At 36.8% G+C, this 17,800-nt stretch overlaps 1 protein-coding gene across 1 annotated transcript in view; it reads left to right on the top strand.

Moving 5' to 3' along the window:
* The window catches only part of NUDT9 (nudix hydrolase 9), a 112,099-nt gene that overhangs the window by 22,676 nt on the left and 71,623 nt on the right, over positions 1–17,800 (top strand). The window contains exons 2-3 of the mRNA XM_037830224.1: positions 8,231–8,470; positions 10,812–10,907. Of these exons, the coding sequence (XP_037686152.1) occupies positions 8,231–8,470; positions 10,812–10,907 (336 nt within the window). The remainder of the gene's footprint in view (positions 1–8,230; positions 8,471–10,811; positions 10,908–17,800) is intronic.

The raw sequence follows: 17,800 nt of genomic DNA on the forward strand, positions 1-17,800 counted from the left end.
TCAGCAGGCTTACTCACTCGTTTCAGAACGCAGGCTCTCGGTTTCACCAAGTGCACAGTCCCTGTGGATTTAGCAGACCTTGTCCAGCTGGTACATCACTGGAACTGGTGTTCTGGGTCACTTTGTTGCTTTTATCTAGTATTTTTCACGGAGGTGGTTTTTTTGCCTTGTGTCTCCTAGCTGCCATCTTAGGTTCCATGTATCTGCACACTATACATTTTATAATTTTTTTGCATTTATAAATAAGCATTCTAAGTGTTTTTTAAATATTTTAAAATGTTAACTTCAGATTTATTCCGGGATGTCTGTTTCTTGGTTTTGCAGCCAGCTGTATGAGACAGAGATTTTCCGTGAGCTTCAGGAGTCCTATCAGGAAAGTCTACCCAAGGTGAATGCAGTTTGCAGAGTTTTCTTTTTTTTTCTGGGCCTCTGACTTTTCCTGGGGTTTTGCTCGTTAGTAGTTTTGGAGTTCCTCCATTTACAGGAGTTTGATTTTCCCCTGTTTCCCAGGAGACAGATGTCCCTCTCCCAGGTGTTTGAAGCTGGCAGACCTTTGTCCCAGACTGACTACCTCTATACATTTTTATATTCCTTTCATTGTCTTATCTTGCTTTTGCCTGAAGAGCAAATTCTGGGAGGAGGGTCACTTGGGAGAGGACTTTCCAAAACAGGGTCAAGAACCTGAAGGGGGCGCAGATTGGCTCCAAAGTGCTGTTGGGGAGGGGATCAGGAAGGGCACCAAAAGCTTCTCCGATGGTTCCCCAAAGGTGAGCTTTCCTGGCCTGCCCAGCAAATGCATCCCTTCAGCTAACTGTCACCCACAGCACTGGAGAAGTGCTACATCTTTAAATGTCCACCATCTCTGCCCCTGTCTGGGGTGGGACTGAAACAATGGCTGTCACCACCTTTGTTGGGGTGGGTTGAAACAAACAGCTGCCCTCAAAGCTGGAACCCAGGGATCCGAATTTGCTAATCAAAAGCCATGATCGGTGTTCAATTGTGCCCACCCCTGTTTTTGAGGATGATTTTTACATTCCTTCCTTTCACCAGCAGCGAGCCAGGAACTGGACTTTGCTGTGGCTTGCCGTGAGTGGAAGATGGGCACCAGTTGCTGCTGCGTGGACAGAGGAGTTTACAGTTCTTTACCGTAATTTATCAGCCTCTTCTTCCAGCTCTTTCCTGGATGCTATACAGTGTTTTTCTGGTCTCTGTGGATTTCAGAATTGTTGTTTCAGATAGTTCCTCCCTATTCAATAGTTGGTTTTGTGGAAGGACTGAGTCCTAGAGCTCCCTACACCACCATCTTCCCCAGAAGTTCTCCTGTCATTATTTTTTAAAGTATTTCTTCTGCCTTTTCTTCTTCCTTCTCCTTATGGTATGTCCATAATACTGATTGTGACCTAGAGATATCTTAGGCAATTTTTGCTTTTTATAATTCTTTTTCCATTTTATTCCTCATCCTCATTCATTTCAATTGTCTTATCTTTGAATTCACTGATTCTTTCTCCTGTCAGCTCCATTCTGCTAATGAAACCCTCCTGGGAATTTTTCATTTCACTTATTGTGTTCTTCAGTTTTAGTAGTCTTGTTTGGTCTTTTTAGAATTTCAATCTTTTTATTGAGATGGTTCTGTCAGTTCTTATTTGTTGCTTAGAGCTTCTGTGGGGGACAGAGCCCTGGACCATCACACTCTACCATCTTGATGGCACTCCTTCTGGTTGTTTTATTTTTGTGGGATAGATTAGTAGGAATGAAATTACTGCTTTGAGAGACATAAATATATTATTCCTTATTGTGAGATTGCTTTTCAGAAAGTCTATAACAATTTAAATTTCCACCAGCACATATGTGGGGTCCTTTTAAAAAGTCTGACAAGTCTACTGGGTAAAATAAATTTAATATTGCTTTAATTTTCATTTCTTTAATTTCTAGTGGTTGTAACCATATTTTAATGTTTGGTAGCCACATTAGTTGTGCTTTGTTTTGACTGTTTATTCTTGCCATTTGCCCATTTTTCTATTCTAGCTTAATTGTTTCTTATCAATTTATAAGAACTGTTTAGTATACATATTAACCCTTTGGATCATCTGTGTCCCTCCTGTCCTATCTTGTTTGTCTTTTAACTTTGTTCATGGTAACTTTTGCCCAAATATAGTTTTTAGTTTTTATAAAGTTAAATGTATCTATCTTTTATTTTGTAACTTTCCGTTTCTAGTCTTGGTTAAAGTTTTCCTTACAACAAATTTATGTATATAGTTTTTAAAAGCTTTGCTTGTAAGGTTGCTATTGTATTTATTATTTTTTTTTTAAGTTTTTATCCATCTGGAATTTTTTTCACTATTTATGTAAGAGAGTGGTTCAATTCCTTTTTTATTCCAGATGGATTAAAATTTTTCCAGCACTTTTTATGAAAAATGAAACGAAACAAAACAATCTTATTCGCACTGATTAAACCATTGCATATTTTATATTTTATATTAATGTATATTGCGATCTAATTTTGATTTTTTCCTTATCTCTTCTAGCTGATTATGTATTCCTATGCTAATAACATTTTGATTTTATGGTAGTGCCTTGATAGCATTTTTTAATATCTAGTTAGACAAACCTCTTGAATTTTTTTTCTTTTTTAATGCCTTTCTTGGCTATTCTTGGGCATTTGTTGTATTGTATATATTTTAAGATCATTTTATCTGCTTTCAAAAGTAAGATTAAAGATTTGTTTGGATTCTAATTGATATTTCATTAAATTATATATTTTGGGCTACTTGACACTATTATAATTTTAAGAATGCCGTTGAAAAAATTTTGATAGTTATTCTGTGTTTTTCAGGAGTTTTTTCTAAATTAGTTGTAGAGGTTTTATGCTTTTCTTGTTAAATTTATCCTAAATATTTTATGGTTGCCGTTACTATTACAAATACAATATTTTTTTCACTCTTAGTTTTAGATACTTATTTGTAGAATAGGAAAAAGCTATTGAGTTTTTTTCCCCCCAATTTTATTGAGACAAATTCACATACCATACAAACCATCCAAAGTATACAATTACTAGATCACAGTCTCATCACATAGTTGTGTATAAATCACCATGATCAATTTTAGAACATTTTCATTACTCTAGAACAGAAATAAGAATAAAAAATAAAACCCAAGTCTTCCTATACCTTGTATTCTCCCTTATTGTTGACCCATTCTATTGGTATAGTAAATTTGTTACTATTGATGACAGAATATTAAACTACTACTATTAACTATAATTCATAATTTGCAGTAGCTGTTTTTTCCCATATGCCTCTCTGTTTTTTAAATTTGTAGTAGTTCATGCAAGAACTTATTTATATTTGTAGTGTTAATCACTGACATACATGACTTTAAACAACTACCTTCAATCAAATTCACCTACAATATGGCACTATTTTTTACAATCCCAATAGCAAACTACCATCACCTCTATCCATCCGCAAACATTTGACTTCAACCTTGTTAACAATTCTGTGCATATTAGGTAGTCATTCTCCCATTCTCTAGCTTCTGCCTATCTTTAGGTACCCTATTTCTATATTTTAAGACTCTGAGTTTACATGTTCTAGATAGTTCATATGAGTGAAATCATACAATATCTGTACTTTTGTGTCTGGCTTATTTCACTCAGCATTATGTACTCAAGGTTCATCCATGTTGTTACATGCTTCAGGACCTCATTCCTTCTTACTGTTGTGTAATATTCCATCATATGTATGTATCACATTTTGATTATCTATACTCATCTGTTGATGAACTCTTGGGTTGTTTCCATCTTTTGGCAATTGTGAATTATGCCTATATGAACATTGGTGTGCAAATGTCTGTTTGTGTCCCTGCTTTCAGATCTTCTGGGTATATACTGAATAGTGTAATTGCTGGGTTGTGGGGCAACTCAATATTTAGTTCTCTGAGGAACTGCCAAACTGTACCATTTTATATTCCCACCAGCAGTGGATAAGTGTTCCTATTTCTCCACATCCTCTCCAACATTTGTAGTTTCCGGTTTGTTTAATAGCAGCCATTCTTATAGGTGTGAGATAACTCATTGTGGTTTTGATTTGCATTTCCCTAATAGCTAATGAAGATGAACATCTTTTCTTGTGATTTTTTTGCCATTTGCATCTCCTCTTTAGAAAAATGTCTGTTCATATCTTTTGCTGGAAAAAGCTATTGATTTTTTTTTATTTTATTTTGAAATAAATTCAAAGTTACATGAGTAGTTGCAAGAACAATACTAGCCCCATACACAGAATTCCATCATACCCTGATCCCCCTCCCCCAGTAGCTTAATATACCAACTTTAACATGCTGTCACATTTCTTTCCCTCCCTCCCTCCCTATCATTCATCATATATTTCTCTGTCTTCTGAATATATGAGTTAGCTGCACACATCGTTGAACATCCACTATAAATTCACGTATGTACTCTGCATGAACAAGAACATTCTTTTATGTGATTCCATTAAGCCCAGCTAAGAAGTATAAGAGATTCAACAATGATCCAATGCTTACATTCTATATTTCCTTTTCCTTATGTCTCAACTGTGTCCCTTCGAGCCACCTGTCCTCCACCCTCCAATCCCAGCCAAGTTCATCCTTAGCATTCAATTGTCGTCTAGTTAGACTTTTTTTTTTTTTTTTCTTTTTTCAATTGTGGAAACATATATACAGCCTAAATCTTCCCATTCCGCCCCTTTCCTAGCCTTCCATTAGTGGGATTAATTACGTTTAGAATGATGTTATGCTCTTTCCCTCCATCCATTACTAGAAATTTCCCTTCACCTCAAACAGCAACCCTACACTCCTTTCTTAACTTCCCATTGCCCCTTCCCCCATTTCTCTTAATCCAGACTCTACTTTTCATCTCTATGGTTATATTCTCTGATAATTTCTTTGTGTTTACTGTGGGGCTTAAAATTAACCTCTTAAATCCCTATCAATCTTGTTTTTCTTTGATACCACCTTCATTTCAATAGGGCACATAAACTATGTTCCTATACTCCTTCATTCTCCCACCTTTATATAGTTGTCTAAAATTACATATTTTACATTGAGTTTAAAAACCATTGATTTGTCCTTAGAGTTTGTGTATTTTTTATCATGTAGGAAGTAAATAGTGGAGTTATAGTTCAAAAATTATTGACTGCTATTTGTATTCCACTGTGTTTGGAGAATGTTCTTTGAGTATATTCTTTTTTTTTTTTTCTTCCAAATTTCTTGAGGCTTGTTTTATGTCTCAGCTTATGGTCCCTTCTGGGAAAAGATCTGTGATCACTAGAAAAAAAATGAGTGTCCTGGTGATTTGGGATGTAAGGTACTATATATGTCTGTTAAAATTCTCTGTATCTCTTTCTCGTTTCTTTGTCTGTGTTGGTAGGGCTTCCTTTAGAATCTGAAGTAGGGCAGGTCTTTTATGGGCAAAGTCTCTCAGCATTTGTTTGTCTGTGAAAAATTTAAGCTCTCCCTCAAATTTGAAGGAGAGTTTTGCTGGATAAAGTATTCTTGGCTGGAAATTTTTCTCTCTCAGAACTTTAAATATGTCATGCCACTGCTTTCTCGCCTCCATAGTGGCCACTGAGGAGTCACTACTTAGTCTTACATTGTTTCTTTTGTATGTGGTGAATTGCTTTTCTCTTGCTGCTTTCAGAACTTGCTCCTTCTCTTCAGTATTTGAGAGTCTGATCAGAATATGTCTTGGGGTGGGTTTATTTGGATTTATTCTATTTGGAGTTCGCTGGGCATTTATGCTTTGTGTGTTTATATTGTGTAGAAGGTTGGGGAAGTTTTCCCCAACAATTTCTTTGAATACTCTTCCTAGACCTTTACCCTTCTCTTCCCCTTCTGGGACACCAGTGAGTCTTAAGTTTGGACATTGTATTTTATCTATTGTATCCCTGAGATCCATTGCGATTTTTTCAGTTTTTTTCTCCATTCTTTCTTTTATTCTTTCATTTTCTGTTCTGTGGATTTCTAGGACACTGAGATGTTGTTCAGCTTCCTCTAGTCTTGAATTGTGAGTATCCAGAGTCTTTTTGATTTGGCCAACAGTTTCTTTTATTTCCATAAGATCTTCTATTTTTTTATTTACTCTTGCAATATCTTCTTTATGCTCTTCTGGGGTCTTTTTTATGGTGCTTATATCCTGGGCCATGGTCCTCTTGATGTCCTTTAAATCCTTTGCCGTGTTTTCGTTCTTTGATTGTACCTCTTTAATTAATTTTGCAGGGAATAACATTTCTTCCGAAATCTTGATTTGTGTGTTTGGAGCTGGATTCTCCATATCATCTGATTTTATCATATGCATTAAGATTTTCTGTTGTTTTTGGCCTCTTGGCATTTGTTTTGCTTGATAGGGTTCTTAAAGGATGTCAGTCTAATTTTTCAGAGACACAGCTTGGTGACGTGCACTGTTTATAGGTAACCAGCAGATGGCGTCTGTGAGCCACCTATATCCCTCCAGTCAGTAGTGCGGGGAAATGATTCTTGTATGGTCAGTTGGAGAACTCAGCCTGGGCGCGCCGCTGGAGTCGCCCGCCCTGAATGCGGGGTGCGCGCACAGGTGGTCAGGGAGGAGGGGCAGCTCTCTCTCGGTGTCCCATAAACCACCAGACTTGGCGTAGCGCCTCTGGGTTCTCTAAGCGGGGCCCCCCTCCCAGCCGTGATCCTCCCTCAGCCGAGGGGGATGCCGTGCTACGTCATCAGTGTGCGCTGTCCCTCTAGGGAAGCCCTGGGCTGCTTGGCTGTGCCGCGGGGCTCTCAGCTCGCCTCAGAATGCAGATTGTGTGAGGCCGTCTCACTGCAACTCCTTGTGGACTGAGAGCAGCCGAGGTTTTCTCCACAGAGAGAGAGCGGGAGACAGAATATTTCCCTCTGATTCTCCCAAGGCCAGCCGTCACCAAAAGCCTCTGTCTGCTTGTTGAGGATTCACTGTATTGAGCAGTTATTATTAAAACCTCACTTGGAGCTGGGCTGAGAAAGTGCATGGCGCAGCTTCCGTGAGGGAGGGGCTCCCGGCTCTAGGTTCTTAGCTCTCAGTGCGGGTCCGCAATTTTACTTACAGATTTTATGCTGTGATCTTGAGCATTCCTCCCAATTCATGTCGGTGGATATTGAGTGTACAGTCACATTTGTCTCCCCGCTACCATTCCAGGTTATTTACTGGTTTTTTGTTCATTTATGAATTGTTCTGGGGGAGACTAGGTCTTCCACCTCTTTCTATGCTGCCATCTTCCCAGAATCTATTGATTTTTATATACATGTCTTTTATACAATCACATTGCTAAATTTTCCATAGTATATTTCATAGGATACTAATTACAAATTCTCTGTTTTTGTTAGTCTGAAAAGATCTTATTTATCTTATTTTTCTTTCATATATACATGCCTACATACATATTTTATACATACCTATATATATATATATATTTTGCTGGGTATAGATTCCAGGTTGACAGTTTTTTCTGTAGTATTTTTTTTGATTAATAATTAAAGATGTCATTTTATTATCTTGTTGTTTGGATTTTTTTCTCTTCCCTGTGCCAAATTCCAGAAAGTGCCTCTAGGCAGAAAGTCAGGTAATCATGGACCCATCTTATTTGTTTCCCCTCTTTCAGGGACCACAGTCCTGTGCTGCCTTTTGTCCAATACCTGAAAACAGTTACTTTATATATTCTGTTCAGATTTGTAGTTGCTTATGGTGGAGAACTAGTCTGGTAACAGTTACTCTGAAATGGACAGAAGTGGAAGTCAATGAATATTTTTAAGAATGTATTCCTTCACGTAGACATAAGCAACCTTCTTTTATAGTTTTTTTTTAATAATCTAAAATAACTACATTGCTTCCAACATGTTTCTTTTATAGTTTTGATGGTTAGCTTTTCATAGACTTCCCCTCCCCGACAGATAACATAAAAGTAAACTTTTGTCCCCTGTTCTCAACTGAAATAATTTCATTGAGTAGATTCCAGTTAATGAAAGTTATCTATATTTAATAATTTTCATATTTGAAAATAATTTCTCACAGTTATTGTAGCTTTATACTAATATTCATCAAATTTGAATTTTCTGATTTTTAAAAACTTTGTAATTGAAAAGTATGGTTGTGTGTCCTCCAATTAGGAGGTATTAAATTCAGGGTTTTTTTTTTTTTTTTTTTTTTTTTTTGGTATATTGTATTACATTTTTCCTTTTTTTCCTCTCCCAGAAACTCATTTTCATCCTGTTGGTTTCATCGTGACTCCATCATCATGTCTGATTCTAACGGTGCCAAAGAGAATTCCCACAACAAGGCTCGGACATCTCCTTACCCAGGTTCAAAAGTTGAACGAAGCCAAGTTCCTAATGAGAAAGTGGACTGGCTGGTTGAATGGCAAGACTATAACCCTGTGGAATACACTGCCTGCTCTGTCTTGGCTGGACCCAGGTGGGCAGATCCTCAGATAAGGTGAGTTAATTAGCTGTCATTAGCTGGGTATAAGACTTTTAGAGAAAATAGTGGTTGTATCTTTAAAGTATCATTTTGAGAACTGAAAATTATTTTTATCAAGTGCCTTGACCTTGTTGTTACTCAGAGTCCACATTTGCTTGAATTCTTGCCAAAGTTAGACATTCCATGTTTGTTTATTCTTTCTGGAGTTTTATGATGATCCTTCCAAATAGGTGAATCTGTTTTGCTACAGAGATTTTTTGTTTTATGAAATAGCAGATGGTAGTATCTATTTTCGTTTGTTCTGTTTGAGTTATCAATAGAACATCTTTTGCAGTTATTTCCTAGTGTAGCTAGACTTGTATTTGAAGCAGTGCAAATATTTTTCAAAAATTTTTCCAGATAAAAGAGAGCCAGATGATAAGAAAATTAGAGCAGTGTGAAAAACTAGAAAAGAGATGCATAAAGGAGAGAGAAAAAAAAATACTCAAGCAAAAATTCTCAGTCTAAATTCATAGACATGCTGCATTGATTCATGTTTTATGTTTATGTTTCTTTTAGTAATAAATATAATGATTGAGGGTTTTTTTTTTTGTATACTATGAGCTAAGTACTATACTGAATGCTATATAATCATTATTTTACATCCATTCTGGAAGGCAGACATTGTTATCTGTAGTTTATGGGAACAAAACCACAATAACAAAAAAATAGAGGCACAGAAAGTTTATCTTTTGGCTATGGTCACAGAGCTGGTACATGGTATGACTTGGACTTGAACTATTGTGACTCCACAGTTCATGCCTATTTAATCACTCTACTCAAATATCATTCTAGTTTTAGAACAGTTTTTTAAGTTTGATTTAATGAGCACAATTATTGTAAATAATAATCTTCCCAAGACATTATTTAATCAGGGAAATAAAAAATTTGCTGGTTGGATAGATCCATTGTTAGCTCATGGTGAACTTCACTTTGGACTTATTGTTGTGCCTTTATTTTGACCTCCCTTGTTCTATTCAAAGATGTGTTCCTAACTTTGTTATAACATTTGAATTGTTAATTAATCATGAAAATCACCTGTGGAGGAATTATTAGCTTTAAGTAAGCTCCCTTTTCACCTGAATTAGAGGATATATATGTGTAAGCATGCATTATACAGATACATATTTATATATACATTATGCAGAATTAAAATTGATATTTTCAGAGGTCCTATATCTTGTAGCATAGAGGATATCTAATACATTTTGTTAATTTTCATTCAATTTATTTTTCAAGAGTTGAATTTTTATCACCTAACTGAAGCCTTATTACTAAACCAGCTTCAATTACAGCTAGGTTCATACTTTTTAAAAAACCGACAATTTCTAGAGGCCTGAAAGCATTGTTACTCTGGGTTTATAATTTCATGGTTTTTTTTTTTTTTTTAATACCATTTAATTCTTTTTATTTGGTGTGTTAGATGGCAGATTGTCTAGAAGTCTTGAGAGAATGACTGGGTCATCAAAAATGGAAGTTATTCCCCAAAGAAACCACAAACATTTATATGTTTACTTACTACAATTAAAACAAGAAAAATAATGAAGCCTATGTCAGAAACTTTCCTGCCCATAAACTATCCAGTGCTACACAACTCTTTGTTCATGTCAGTGCAATATGTCAGTGATTTCATAATGGTGAGGAAAGTAGTGTGTATGATACCAGTTTTTAATGAACTTTTATTGAGGCGTGTCATAAATGCAGTAAAGTACACATTTCGTAAGTGTGCAGGTGCAGCTTAGTAAATTTTTGCATTTATATAGCTCTACAATTACTATCCAGATCAATATTATATCTATTTTTAATTAATACTATATATATTGTGCTATTTGTGGGGAATTCACTGTTTTGTGGGTTGTCTTTGATAGAAATATTAATGTATAATTGAAATTATAATTAGTTTGAATCAGTAGAAATATCAGTATCTCAGAAGGAATCTCAGTTTTGATGCTGCACAGGAACAAATAATAGCCATGTTGTGCCCACAGCCAATTCCTTTTTGTTAATAGTAATGTAAACTTTTTGAAAAATAGCATGTGGGAGGAGTACCACTTCTGCCAGTAATCCTTCCTAGAGGAATTACTAAGTCTAATAATAATACACATCCTTGGAAAGTGTAACATGCTTTGCTTAAAAGTTGTTTTTTTCTTAGAAACTGAGTTGAAGAAGAAAGATGAATTTGTAAATGACAGCTAACCCTTACAATATGCTGCTGATTAAGGGATACTGCTTATTATGAATAAAAGATTTACTGGCATTAAGCCATTGGTAGTATTGATTCATTATTTCTTATTTTGCATTGGTATTCTTATTACAGTGAAAGTAATTTTTCTCCAAAGTTTAATGAAAAGGATGGACATGTTGAGAGGAAAAGCCGGAATGGCCTGTATGAGATTGAAAATGGAAGACCTAGGTAAGTACTGTGAATGGATTTTTTTTTAATTCAATTTTATGGAGATATATTCATATACCATGCAGTCATACAAAGTGTACAGTCAGTGTTGACAGTACCATTATATAGTTGTGCGTTCATCACCAAAATTAATTTTTGAACATTTTTATTACCACGCGCACAAAAGTAATAAGAATAAGAATTCAAGTGAAAAAAACAATTAAAGTAAAAAAGAAACTTTATTTTTTTTTTTTGTTCCCATTTTTCTACTCATCAATCCATACACTGGACGAAGGGGAGTGTGATCCACCTGGCTCTCCCTATCACAGTCACCCCTCATAGGCTACATTGTTATACAATCGTCTTCAAGATTCAAGGGTTCTGGGTCATTATTTGATAGTTTCAGGTATTTACTGCCAGCTATTCCAATTCATTAGAATCTAAAAAGGGTTATCTATATTGTGCTTAAGAGTCCCCACCAGAGTGACCTCTCAGCTCCTTTTGGAATCTCTCTGCCACTGAAACTTCATTTCTTTTCATTTCACATCTCCCTTTTGGTCAAGAAGATGTTCTCCATCCTATGATGCTGGGTCTAGATTCCTCCCCGGGAATCATATTCCACCTTGCCAAGGAGATTTGCACCCCTGGGTGTCTGATCCCATGTAGAGGGGAGGGCAGTGATTTCACCTGCCAAGTTGGCTTAGCTAGAGAGAGAGGGCCACATCTGAGCAACAAAGAGGCATTCAGGTGGAGACACTTAGGCACAATTATAAGCAGGCCTAGCCTCTCCTTTGCAGTAACAGTCTTCCCAAGGGCAAGTCCCATGATTGAGGCTCAGCCCATCAAACCACCAGTCCCCAATGTCTGTGAACACATCAGCAACCATCAAGGTGGGGAAGCCAAACACCCCTGTATTCTCCTCCAGCAATGTTCACATTAATGGTAGCATATAATATTTCTTTTTCTGCCTGGCTTATTTCACTCAGCATTATGTCTTCAAGGTTCATCCATGTTGTCATATGTTTCATGACACCATTACCTCTTACTATTGCATAGTATTCCATTGTGTGTATATACCACATTTTATTTATCCACTGATCTGTTGAAGGACATTTGGGTTGTTTCATGTCTTGGCAATTGTGAACAATGCTGTGAACATTGGTGTGCAGATATCTGTTCTCATCACTGCTTTCAGATCTTCTGGGTATATACAGAGAAGTGCAATTGCTGCATTGAAGAGTAACTCTATATCTAGTTTTCTAAGGAACTGCCAGACTGACTTGCAGAGTGACTGAACCATTATACAGACCGACCAACAATGAATAAGAGTTCAATTTCTCCATATCGTCTCCAGCATTTGTAGTTTCCTGTTTGTTTAATGGCAGCCATTGAGATGGTATCTTGTTGTGGTCTTAATTTGCATCTCTCTAATAGCTAGTTAAGCTGAATTTTTTCATGTGCTTCTTGGCCATTTTTATTTCCGCTTCAGAGAACTGTCTTCATGTCCTTTGCCCATTTTATAATTGGGCTGTCTGTACTATTGTCACTGAGTTGTAGGATTTCTTTATATATGCAAGATATCAGTCTTTTGTCAGATACATGGTTTCCAAATATTTTTTTCCCTTTGAGTTGGCTGCCTCTTCACCTTTTTGACAAATTCCTTTGAGGTACAGAAACTTTTAATTTTGAGGAGTTCCCGTTTGTCAATTTTTTCCTTTGTTGTTTATGCTTTGGGTGTAAGGTCTAGGAAGTGACTGCCTAATACAAAGTCTTGAAGATGTCGTTCTACATTACCTTCTAGTTGTTTTATGGTACTGTCTTTTATATTGAGGTCTTTGATCCACTTTGAGTTAATTTTTGTGTAGGGTGTGAGGTAGGGGTCCTCTTTCATTCTTTCGGATATGGATATCTAACTCTCCTAGCCTCATTTGCTGAACAGACTCTTATGTCCTGGTTCAGTGGTTTTGGGGGCCTGATCAAAGATCAGTCGGCCATAGATCTGGGGGTCTATCTGTGAATTCTCAGTTCAATTCCATTGATCAATATATGTATCTTTGTGCTAGTACCATGCTGTTTTGACTACTGTGGCTTTATAATAAGCTTCAGAGTCAGGGAGTGTAAGTCCTCCCACTTCGTTTTTCTTTTTTAGAGTGTTTTTAGCAATTTGAGGCATCTTCCCTTTCCAAATAAATTTGATAACTAGCTTTTCCAAGTCTGCAAAGTAGGTTGTTAGAATTTTGATTGGGATTGCATTGAATCTGTAGATGAGTTTGGGTAGAATTGACATCTTAATGACATTTAGCCTTCCTTTCCATGAACATGGAATATTTTTCCATCTTTTAAGGTCCCTTTCTATTTCTTTCAGTGGAGTTATGTAATTATCTTTGTATAGGTCTTTTACATCTTTGGTTAAGTTTATTCCTAGGTACTTGATTTCTTTATTTGCTCTTGAAAACAGTATCTTTTTCTTGAGTGTCTCTTCATTTCTAGTGTGTGGAAAGATTACTGACTTATGTGCATTAATCTTGTATCCCACTACTTTGCTAAATTTATTAGCTCTAGTAGCTGTATCGGTAATTTCTCAGGGTTTTCCAGCTATAAGATCATATCATCTGTAAATAATGACAGTTTTACTTCTTCCTTTCCAATTTGGATGCCTTTAATTTCTTTGTCTTTCCGGATTGCGCTGGCTAGCATTTCTAGCACAATGTTGAATAACAGTGGTGACAATGGGCATCCTTGTCTCGTTCCTGATCTTAGAGGGAAGGCTTTCAGTCTCTCACCATTGAGTACTATGCTGGCTGTGGGTTTTTCATATATGCTCTTTATCATATTGAGGAAGTTTCCTTCAATTCCTGCCTTTTGAAGTGTTTTTACAAAAAGGGATGTTGGATTTTTGTTGAATGCTTTTTCAGCATCTATTGAGACGATCATTTGATTTTTCTCTTTTGGTTTCTTACTGTGTTGTAACACATTGATTGATTTTCTTATATTGGACCGTCCTTGCATGCCTGGAATGAACCCCACTTGGTCATGGTATATGATTGTTTTAATGTGTCTTTGGTTTCAATTTGCAAGTATTTTGTTGAGAATTTTTGCATCTATATTCATTAAGGAGATTGGCCTGTAGTTTTCCTTTTTTGTGGCATCTTTGCCTAGTTTTGTTATTAAATTGATGTTAGTTTCATAAAATTTGTTAGGTAATGTTCCATTTTCTTCAGTGTTTTGAAAGAGTTTAAGTAGGTTTGATGTTAGTTCTTTTTGGAAAGTTTGGTAGAATTCCCCTGTGAAGCCGTCTGGCCCTGGGCCTTTATTTATGGGAAGTTTTTTGATGACTGATTGGATCTCTTTGCTTGTGATTGGTTGGTTGAAGTCTTCTGTTTCTTCTCTGGTCAGTCTAGGTTGTTCATATGTTTCCAGGAAATTGTCCATTTCCTCTACATTATCCAGTTTGTTGGTATACAGTTATTCATAGTATCCTCTTACAATTTTTAAAATTTATTCAGGATCTGTGGTAATGTCACCTTACTCCATTATTTTTTTTATATGGGTCTTCTCTCTTTTTGATTTTGTTATTCTAGCTAGGGGCTTGTCAATCTTGTTGATATTCTCAAAGAACCAACTCTTAGTGTTATTTGTCCTCTGTATTGTTTTGTTTGTTCTCTATGTCATTTATTTCTGCTTTAATCCTTGTTATTTCTTTTCTTCTAGTTGGTTTAGGATTAATTTGCTGTTCATTTTCTAGCTTCTTCAGTTGATCTATTAGTTCTTTGATTTTAGCTCTTTTTTTCTTTTTGATGTATGCATTTAGTGCTATAAATTTTCCCCTCCGTATTGCTTTTGCTGCATCCCATAGGTTTTGGTATGTTGTTTTCTCATTTTCATTCATTTCTATATATTTAGCAATTTCTCTTGTTCTTTCTTCTTTAACCCACTGAATGTTTAGGAGTGTGTTGTTTAATCTCCAGGTATTTGTGAATCTTCTAAGTCTCTGACAGTTGACTTCTAATTGTATTCCATTGTGGTCTGAGAATGTGCTTTGAATAATTTCAATTTTTTTAAATTTATTGAGTCTTGTTTTATGTCCCAGCATATGATCTATTCTGGAGAATACTGTGTCTCCTCTGAACTTTTGATTTGGGTGTTTGGGTTTAGGTTATCCATATCATTTGGTTTTTTCATATGCTTTAAAATTTTCTGTTGATTTTGGCCTCTTGGTATTTGCTTAACTTGATAGGGTTCTTTTAGGCTATGTAGGCTAATTCAAAGACTTACCTCTAATTTGTGAGATCTACTGCTTGGTGGAGTGCACTTTCTCTTAACTAACCAGCCTGTGGTGTCCGCGAGCCACCTATTCCCCTCAAGCCAGTTCTCCCGTTCTCCCCAACTTTGTCTTTGTGGTTTGTGAGGGTCTGATTCTTGTGGGAGTCCAATTAGTGCACCAAGTTTACATGTGTAGTTGGTGCTGTCCGCCCTGAATGTGGGGCGTGTGTCCGAGTGGTTAGGGAGTGAGGGTGGCTTTAATAATCAAACCTTTGGTGTTCCTAGAGATTTAAGGCTGTTGTAAGAGTCTAAACCTTCAGTTCAGTCTCGCCAAAGTTTGTCTCTGCTGCTGACTCACAAGTCCTTGGTATTGGCGTATGATCCCTGGGACTTGCGAGTGGGTCCCTCTTCTAAGCCATGCCCTCCTAGGGCCTCTGCTGAGGGAAGGCTATGCTACATCACAAGTGTGCGCTGCCCCTCAAAGGAATTTCTGGGCCACAGGGCTGTGTAGGGGTGTTCCCAGCCTGCTGAAAGGATGGCTGTATGGGGCTTGTTAATTTCCCCCTTTTCACACAGGTCCACCTTCCCCGCTTCGGGACAATTAGCCGTGGGTGTGTGAAAGGCTGTTGTCCATGCCCGATATTGTGGTGTTTGTGTGTGTTTCTGGAAACACTTCCCTTCGCACTGGGTTTTTGGCGTGGCTCTGGGCTGTGGCAGGACCATTTCCAGCCCACCAGGAAGATGGCTGAAAGGGGCGTGTGTTTTTTTCCCCTTTCGGCTAATCTCTGCCTTCCTTGTTCCGAGACAATTAGCGGGTGTGTAGAAGGCTATCGTCCATGCCAGGTATTGAGGCATACCCACAGGTTGTGGAGACACTCTTCCTGCTGCGCTTCACTGTGTGGTTCTTGCTGCCATATGCACAGCCGCTTTTGGGTTTTTAAAAAAGAACTAGTCCAAACCCACAACTTCTCTAATAAAGAAAAAAGTTTTAAATTTAAAAAAAAAAAAAAAAAAAAAAAAGAACTAGTCCAACTCCAAACGCCAACCCACAGTTTCCCCACACCACAGCATGGCTGCCGGATATTCAGCAGGCTTTCTCATTTCAGAATGCAGGCTCTGGGTTTCACCAAGTGCACGGTCCCTGTGGATTTAGCAGACCTTGTCCAGCTGGTGCATCACTGGAACTGGTGTTCTGGGTCATTTTCTGGCTTTTATCTAGTATTTTTCACGTAGGTGTTTTTTTGCCCTGTCTCTCTTAACCTCCGTTTTCTGGAAGTCTCACTCGTTTATTTTAATATGGGAAAACCAGAGAGGGGGTAGTTGCTGGCTCAAGTTCACCCAGTGAGTCAGCGTGAATGGATCTTAAAGCAGTGGGTCTTGAATAGGTAGAAATGATAATTAACATTTATTGAGTGTTTATATGTAGCAGGCATCGCAGAAAAGAATTTATCTTCATAATAACCGTGTTTTTAGTTCCAGTTTACAGATAAGGAGAAAAAGTATAGGCAATTTGCATACAGCTTGTAACTGGCAGAAGCAAGAGTCAAATGCATCTTTTTGTAACTCCACATTGAAGGTCGAAATAATTAATTGAATAAACCAAAAAAGAATTGAAGTGTATGTTCAGTATTCATTTATTAAATGAAATAATACCTTAAAGTAAGAATTTATCCCAACACATAAGAATAAAAATTTAAAAAACCAATAACTTAACATCAAGATTCTTGCACTTTTAAAAATGATTTTCTACAAAATTCCAAAATTATCCATTTCCCTTATGGAGACATTATAAAAGTTAGGAAGAGACATAAAAATTAGCATGCCCCAAATAAAAGAAGAATCATAGATTTGTAATCATGGTAATTACCTTATAAAAATGTTGCCAGTTGGATTCTTAGCTCCTATAGGACAAGAAAATGATAGTGTGTCCCCACCCCAACCCAACCACATCCTTTAGTTTTGCTACATTCTTTCTTTGGTCATAATTTATTTGCCTTTCTATGTCCTCTGTTATTTAGTTGTTTTAAGTCAAGATCTCCTTGCATTTGACTTATTCCTTATTTTCTTCCCTGGGTTAAAGACGGTAAAATGTATATAGGCATATAAAAAGACAGACAGTAAAGCTGAGCTAGTCAAAGTGTTAACCAAGACTCTGACTAACATTAATCAACACTAACTTGCCTGAGTAAAAAGTGCAATTTATTTTAGGGCTATAGGGCTGTTTAAAAGAGCCCAAAGCAGAATGCCGCTAACTTTAGGAAACGTCGAACTGGAACTCCATCAGTACTATCCCTCTGCCTCATCTCTGCTTTTCTCTATGTGTCAGCTTTTTTTCTCTCACCCTGCAAACAACTTTCTCTGGTTCTCAGGTTATAGGATATTCTTTATGTCTGTTCCACAGACATATTCTTTATGTCTGTTCCTAGTTTACAAGTTATAGGTTTGGTCTTCTATTAAACTAATGTTGGCTTTGATCGTGCAGGTTTTAGGGGTGTGGTTATTTGGAATAAAACATAGTTGCTGGCCACCTTGCCCCTTCTCCTGTGGATTTGAAAAGTAGAATTATTGTTTGTTGGCTGGGTAGTTGTTTTGTCTTTCTGTCTTTATTTTCGAGTCTTGCTGAAAAATTTCCAAATCTAGTACCAAGGAAC

This window comes from Choloepus didactylus, chromosome 3, assembly GCF_015220235.1.
Source record: "Choloepus didactylus isolate mChoDid1 chromosome 3, mChoDid1.pri, whole genome shotgun sequence".
Lineage (NCBI taxonomy): Eukaryota > Metazoa > Chordata > Mammalia > Pilosa > Megalonychidae > Choloepus > Choloepus didactylus.